The sequence below is a fragment of the Onychostruthus taczanowskii genome, unplaced genomic scaffold, assembly GCF_017590055.1.
Source record: "Onychostruthus taczanowskii isolate IOZ18803 unplaced genomic scaffold, ASM1759005v1 scaffold60, whole genome shotgun sequence".
NCBI lineage: Eukaryota > Metazoa > Chordata > Aves > Passeriformes > Passeridae > Onychostruthus > Onychostruthus taczanowskii.
The window spans coordinates 3,645,854-3,653,691 of record NW_024503680.1 but is presented as its reverse complement, the minus strand read 5'-3'; the positions used below and the strand labels follow the sequence as shown (position 1 = coordinate 3,653,691).

Here is a 7,838-nt window from a genome sequence, read left to right as displayed (position 1 = left end):
CACCCCAGTGCTGCGCGGGGAGCACACGCTTTTTTAATACCGAATTCACCTGGTTTCAATTTTCAGCCCTGGAATCCTTAAGACTTCAAGGGGGATGGGGCTTTGCATCCTGCAGGGTTTTGCGCCTCCCCTTGGCCGCCAGGCCCTGTCCACGGGCTTGTGCTGCAACAAGATCCAGTTCAAAGCTACGTTTGTGCCCACTCCACCGGTCATGTCACTGCTGCCTCAGTTTCCCTGGCTGCCAAACACAGGCCCTGTTGTGGGGGTGGTGGCAGTGGGGCAGGCAGCACGGGCGCTGCAAGCGGAGGGATGCAAGACAGGATGTGGCACGTTTGTGGCCGTGTCTCTGTTTGCACAGTGAATCAGTGGGGTCTGGGAATTCTCCGTGGAAAGCGTGGGGCGTGTGGTCCTCACCCTGCTGTGCCACAGGCAAAATCACCGATTAAACCCTTCTCAGCCCCCTGTTCAGGACAAAGCCTGTGCTCCCCAGTGCTGGGAGGGAGCTGGGTGCATTTTCAAGGGTGGGTTTTGCACCAAAATCCTTCTCCTTGCTGACAGAGAGGCACAAGCTGCTCCAGCCTTGGACATCAGCCTGGCCTTGCACTTCCAGGCAGACACAGATCTCCCAGCCTGGCCACAGCACCCCACCATGCCCAGGGACAAGGTGGATCTGCCAGCAGCAACCTGGGAACCCCCTCCGTGGGAGAACATCCCTTCCCACTGCATTCCACAGTTCCCTATTCAGTGGTGCAAGACACTGGAATTTGTAAGATACGGGATAATTGGGCCAGGTCTGCAGGCGGGAAGGAGGGCTGTATAAATAGAAATGATATTTTTACAGGCTGCATTGTTCAGGCACGGGCAGGCCAGGAGCACAATGAGCCCCTTTCCCTCTCCGCTGGCATTTTCGCCACTGCACCTTGGAAAGGCCCCAGAGAGCAAACGGCAGCTCCTGCCAAACTCCAAGTCTGAGCAGCCACAACAAAGTGCCTCCTGGAAGATCGCAGCGAGCAGCAGGAAGCCCTGCTCAGGGCTGGCCTCCCTGCTCAGCTGGCTGAGCCTGACCCCACAGCCACCCTCGGGGGTCTGGGAGCCCACCCCAGCTCTGGGGTCATGGGGAGGGCTTGCAGAGGAGCCAGGGCTGTGCCTGCCCCACCAAGGACACCAGGCCAGGGCTGCTCCCAATGCCAGGGAGGAGAATGCATCCATCAGCCTCATCACCTGTGTCCTGGCCATCACCTTTGGCATCATCACCCTTGCCCTCGTCATCACCTGTCCTTGCCCAGCCTCCTGCCCTTCCCAGCCATGAAGGGGAAGGAGCTGCTCTCCCTCCGTCCTGCTCTGCGCAGAGGGCTGGGGCTGAAGAAAAGGCAGCAGAGAAACCAGGACGAGCAGCCCCGGGGTCACTGCATCCCCCTGCTCCTGCTCTCTGCTGTCCTGGGCAGGGCTTCTCCCAGGGCAAAGCAAACTGTGAGCTGTGCCTGCATGGAAAGGCACAGTGGGCACCACAGAGGGTGCAGCACAATCACAGCAAGGCAGGGATGGGCACATCCTTCAGGGAATTCCTGCCGGGGCTGGGAACAGGAATTGCACCCCACCATCTCCCCCAGCCCAGCGACCACGGGGGACTCACATCCAGGGCCAGAGGGGAAAGAACACAGAGACACCAACACTCAGTTAAGTTGTAGGAATTTATTTTAAATAACCTACAGTTGATTAAAAGGGAATTCATGATAAAAATAGAAGATACTTGTTGAGGAAAGGCTGCAGGAAATGGTCTTGCACACACACTACGCTAACAATGCCTCTAAGACTAATGATTATAGCAAAAAAAGGTTTCACATTAAAATTCTGCTTTTTAATTTTTAAAATTTTTTTACACAATTACAAAAGAAAAAAATAAAAGCCCTAAAATCTTGATTATTTTCCTTTTTGGACCAATGCTCATTTCCCTCGAAATTTATTGACCTGTGAAACTTCTTTTTACACAATAAAATCTTTCAAGTAAAAGAGGGGAGCGGGGCTTAGAAAAAAAGGGGGGGAAAGGTAAAACAGTCTGACAAACCTAAAAAGTAGATAATTCTTGGAAGTGTACAGAGCGTGTTCAGAACAAAAGGTGATGGGAATGTCACTTGTTTCCAATTTCACTTGTCCTCAAATTCCACACACATCTTTCCATCACACGGCCCCCTCCCCCCACCCCCTCCCCAAACCTACACGATCTTTAAGATCATAAAGAAAGAAAACTGTTTAAATATTTTAAAATAATTAAAAAGAAATAAAAATTCACATTTAAAATAGGAACACTCAAGTCAGGAGGCCGATTTCCCATCATGATTTGCTCTGAACAAATGTGGTGGATATTTGTAATTCATGTTCCAATGCCACGACTGTTTCGAGTGACAAATTGAAAAAGATTTGGGTATTTCCATGACTATAGTGACAGCTGTAACAGGTGCGTTGGGTTCCTTAAATTTTGTTTATTTGTTAAATTCTGAAATGGGGCGGGAGGGGGAGGGGAAGGGCAGGGGTTAAGGAGTCCATTTTCTATTAAAATATAGAAGTTATTGCAAAACCCTAACTGTAAAAACGCACCAATATAATTGGATTTTGTATACAGTAGCTAAAGATTCCCACGCTCTCAGTGTGATGGTGAATTTGCCTGGCGGAAGGTTGACAAATCCCCCATCCACTTGCCCTGCCTCAAGAGAAAAACCACACAAACCAGACAGCTAGAATTTGGATCTCTGAAACATTTTTTAAATAAGTTGTCCATAGGACAACTGGCTCAGCTCCTTTAAGATATTTCCAGGTTATGCTTTCTGCAAGATGTTGGCTGTTTTATCTGATGCTCACTTGCCCCTTTCCTCCCCCTTCCCCAGCATCCAAGGACAAGTAAGGCTCACAGTTTATCAATCTCCCTAAAAACCAGGCTACTCCCTTTTCCCATAAAATTCATCTCAATAAAAACAGGTTAAAACTCATAGTCTTCCTCTGCCATGTCGATAGCCCAGGCAAATTTCTCTCGTTGGGTTTTGTTATAAATCTTCTCTATAGGAATTCCCCACTTCTTACACCTGCAGGAGAGGAGATGCTGTTAGAGTTAGGGATAAAAGGAAGGCCAGAGACCCTGCCCTTGTTGCTATTTGGGGGGACAGGACAGAGGTGAAGGAGTGTGTGGGGGGTCACTCCAGCACACCACAGGCAGGGGCTTACCAAGCAACAGAGATCCTGGGATCCAGATAGTTGAGTTTGGAGGTGCCCAAAGCAATCTGCTTGTTCTCCTCCCTGTCTGTAGCCTGAACCTCCAGCTTCATCAGTTGCTCCTCGATCCTCTGCACTGCTTTCTTCTTGCTCTCCACTGTCCTGGGGTGGCAAAGAACAAAGCATTGAATTACTAATGCCCTGCCAGCACTGTGGGAAGCCAGAGGGACTCTGCTCAAGGTAAGCAATGCCACCAGCCACACAGGGCAGCTGTGTCAGCACAGATGGTGACAACAACACACTCAGCACATGCAATTAAGAACTGACATTTTCCAAGAGGCAGAGCAGGAATCTTAAGCAGCAGTTTTGTTTTAAAGGGTTGGAAGCAACAGCCTGAACTGTTCTATGCTACATCCACTCCCACACCAGCCCATCTATCCCTCAGCAAGACATGCTGTGATCCTGCTTCCAGAGCTCCTGTAACTCAGCTCCCCCGTGGCTGCTCTGCAGAGCCCACACAGAGCCCCAGCACATGGTCTGTGCCATGGCTTCCAACAGAGAGTAGGGAACTCAGGGAGGTGCCTGTGCAATTAATTAATTAATTGTGCAAGCCCAGGCTCCCCAGGAAGTCAGCAATGCTGCACATTGGTCCTGGGCAGCAGCAGGGTGGATGAGCACTGGCAGGGCTCAGCTTTGAGGGCTGGGCATGAGTGACCACATCAGGAACTGCAGGGTGAGACCAGCACACAGGTGGCCATTTCTTCATGCACAGAATGAAAAGGGCAAAAGCAAGCCTTCCCAAATCACAGGCCAGGAAAGTGGAATACAGGTGAAGGGCCCCTTCTGGGAGCATTGCTCAGCCCAGTTACACCAGCCTTACTTTTTAGACTTCTCATCCCTCCGGACCTTGGCATCAGCTTTGGCGCTTTTCAGTTCCCTCCTGGCATCAGCTAATTGCTCCTTCTTGGCATCAATCTAGGAGAGGCAAAACCAGATGGCAGCACTGAGAACGAGCTGCTGACAGCTGTGTCAGTCACCCTGGGCAGCATGACCCAGGAAGCCAGTTTGTGACCACGTTCAGAATCTACCAGCAGTCAGATCCACTCCTGCAGAGCAATCAGGCCACTGGCCACTGCACAGCCATGTGTGGTGAGATATTCCCCTCAGAAAACAGGGCCTCACTCATTTCCAAAGACAAGGTGATGCTGGGAGCTTTCTCAATTCCATGCAGGGCGAGGAATTGGCTTGGTCTGGCCAACAAACCCCTTCTGGCAGCTTGTCTGCCTTCACTGCATCCCACCACCACCAGCTCTCTGATGGCTACATGGAAGGATGACCCCTGATCCCTCAGCAGAAGCAGCCCCAAATCCTACACACTGAAAGAAAGGTCTTAATGCCTCAGGCAGTTCTACTTCAGTAAGTTTGGGGTTCAGGGAGATTCAGCATTTTGCAGCCCCTGTTCAACCACTCCCCTTAACATCCCCAAGCTCTAGGATCTAGGGTGAAGGCAGCCATGTTAGGTGTTATGGAAGCAGGGGACACTGCAGTGCCAAACCAGAACTCCTTATTGTGAAGGTTATTCTAAAGCCAGACCAGGAACAGACCTAACCCCTTTGGACCTCATGGCCTTCACCAGAAACAATCTGCAAAGGAAGAGGTGAGGTCAGAGGGGCATAATGTACTATGTACCACTGACAGTGGCCTGGGATTCACACAACAGGGGTGGCTGCCCACTCCAGGTTCTTTAGGGGACATAGGTCAGAGCCAGAGACTGCTGCTCTCAAGTTTCAAAGGCAGCAGAACACACAGCTATAGGATGAAGGGCAGAAAAAGGGCCTGGTCTTGTTCTTTACAGGTAAAAGACAACTCAGAGAAGCCCCTTCCAGCTCACTGCTCATCTCTGAGCAGGCCCATATCTGATGCACACCATCAACTCCTCACAGGGCAAAGCAGGCCCTGCTTTCACCCCAAAGGAAAATAATGCTGACTCCTGAGATGCAGCACTTGGAGCCCTGCTGCCCCAGAGTTGGGCCGAGGGAGGTACCTTGCTCTGCAGGTTCATCATGGACTTCTCAAAGGTTTTGGGCGGAGCTCTCTGGTGGTTACACAGAATGGCCACCGCTCTGTTGGCACGGTTGTAGGAGAGGATCTTTGCTGGGATGTTGTCATCCGCTGAGAAGGACAGGAGAGTGGTGAATCTGAGTTCTCCAGGGTGTGATGCCACAGCCAGTGTCCCACAGCCACTGCAGAACCAACCTTCCCCTCCTATGTTCAGTCTTAACACTGCACCCCAACTACAGTCCCAAGCCTGGCCACTTCCATCCCAGCCCCTAACTCCTTCTAGATGCTCCTCATCAGCACTGACACCCCCTCAACTCAACAGAGGGGAAGCACAGCCACAGTAGGGGACAGCAGGACCACCTTGCCCAGGACACCGCTGGGCTTCACGGGTCCAATGAGGCACTTGGTAAAGCTGCACAGTGCAAGGCAGCACTGCTCACAGGGGTTGTGCATGAGCAGCCAAGAAACATGGGGCTGCTACACATGCACCTGTCTTGCCTGTTATCTACAGCACCCCAAAACTAACAAAAAGCAAACAGATTTGGTTAAGGACAAGCATAACCTGGAAAGCACACCCCGGTGTGCTCACAAGTCAGTTCTGTTCTGCCCCAGTGCTGAGCTGCTCAACTACCCTAAAAAACTGTCTGACAGCAGATTTTTGGTCAGACCTCAGCTGCCTGACATTTGCACTGGGAGAACTGTAACAAGGAAGTGGTGAACAGACACACAGCTTGTGGCTCAGCCAAGGAAGCCATATCTGTATTGCAGGGTAAGATCTGTTCCCCTCACAGCTTCAGGGGCAAGACTTACGATTCGTGAGCTCCTTGAGCTGCTGCTGTAGCGTGATGGAGGCATTGTAAGTACGGAATACCTTGGCTGTCAGTCCCTCCATAAGGTCTTGAAGGTGTTTATTTAAGATACTGGTCTAAAGAAGCAGAAAGGAGATGACAGTGAGCACTAGCAATGACCACAGCGTTTGTGAAACCCCTGGATCCATGGCTGACACAGACGTGCAGCTCATGGCTGAGACCTTGTGTACTCAGACCTGACCACAACAGAATAGCCACAGCATCACTGAAACCACAGCAAAAGTGAACAAAGAACCAACAAGTATTAGATTGGTAACAAGTACCACGAGTGGCCAAAAAGGATTTCTTTGATGTGAAGGTTTTGGTTTCCAGCAACAATAAACATGCCTTGACCACCACAGTGCTCCCACAGAGCCGAGTGTGCAGACAGGGATGGCATGTGAAAGTCTGTCACCTCACACATTCATCACCTCTGAACTCTGAAAAAACCTCCCCAGGTCAGAGCCAGGCAGGCTCACCAGAACCAAGGCCCATCACTTTGGGAACCTGTGGGCACAGTGGACAATTCAGACACTAGACTGAGACAGACTCGCTGCTTCAGGGTGCTCTGGAGGAAAATTTCCACTGAAACCATTTCTAGAACAGAGCAGCTGTTACTGCCTGGTGCAGAGCAAGCCTGCTCAGGATGCTCCACCATGAACTATGTGCTTACATTGAGGCGGTCAAAGAGGTCATCCTCAGGCTGCTTGTTCTCCATGAACAGCTGAAGATTCTTAAACACCTGCAAGGAATAGAAAACCAGGAATGTCAGGCACACAGACCAGACAGCACTGAGCAGTACTAAGTTGTATGAAAACAGAACTGCCAGGGAGCCATTAAACTGCTTTCAGGGAACGGCGATGATGCTGGATGTTACTTCCCAGCAGGCAAAGACCCATCTCTCAATGCAATGCTTGTGCTGAGGCTCCTCCCCAGCAACAAGATGCCCTCATCATCCTTTGGATCAAAACTACAGTCAGGAGACTTAACTGCTCTGGTGTAGCTGTCTACACCAGAGAAAGAGACCCCAAAGCTACTGCCTTTTCCTTACTCTCCCATTATTACTTGTGCCCAAGAGACCCCTGAGCCATTTCCCATGGACTGAAGCTCCAAGAAATCCTGCTGCATTGTTTCATACCATTTCATCCCAAACATGTCCCACTGGGGTAGGGAGAATAATCAAAGCATCTCTGATTATAACAGAGACCACAAATCCCAGCTCTGCGTGCTCCAATTCTCCAGCTTCTCAACAACACACATTTTTCTACAGACACCCAATATACAAGGATTTCTAGTTCCACAATACTCAACTCCCCATTTTAAGAACTGAAAAAATACCAAGAGATACCAATAAATTTAAATAGAAAAAATATGTTTTCTTATTTACACAGGGAACCAAGAATTCCAGCACACATTAGTTTCTAGAGCAGCAGTAGTTTCCTTTTTTTTCAGTTGTTTTGCTCCTCAAGGCACCAACATTTATTGCTGGCTGTCATGACAATTACCACAGTATTATACCCAGGGTATCTAACTCAGACCACAGAGTTGTGGGCCAGATGTAAAGCTGTTATACCCACAAAAACATTTTGGATAGTGCCCTCCAGGTTCACGCTGCTGGATAGAGATAGATTCTGAAATGAGGACAAAATCACAGCAGATTTGAAACCAGTGGATGACAGAAATAAAAGAACTGACATGGCATAAGAAGTCTTGGCTGGCAGACAC

General features: G+C 49.9%; 1 protein-coding gene across 1 annotated transcript in view; it reads right to left on the bottom strand.

Annotated features, from left to right (window-relative positions):
* Window positions 1-1,672: 1,672 nt before the first annotated feature.
* The window catches only part of TOP1 (DNA topoisomerase I), a 66,142-nt gene continuing 59,976 nt past the window's right edge, over window positions 1,673-7,838 (bottom strand). The window contains exons 16-21 of the mRNA XM_041419243.1: window positions 6,787-6,855; window positions 6,076-6,190; window positions 5,249-5,376; window positions 4,085-4,179; window positions 3,217-3,366; window positions 1,673-3,077 (exon numbers count right to left, since the gene is read on the bottom strand). Of these exons, the coding sequence (XP_041275177.1) occupies window positions 2,975-3,077; window positions 3,217-3,366; window positions 4,085-4,179; window positions 5,249-5,376; window positions 6,076-6,190; window positions 6,787-6,855 (660 nt within the window). The 3' untranslated portion in view covers window positions 1,673-2,974. The remainder of the gene's footprint in view (window positions 3,078-3,216; window positions 3,367-4,084; window positions 4,180-5,248; window positions 5,377-6,075; window positions 6,191-6,786; window positions 6,856-7,838) is intronic.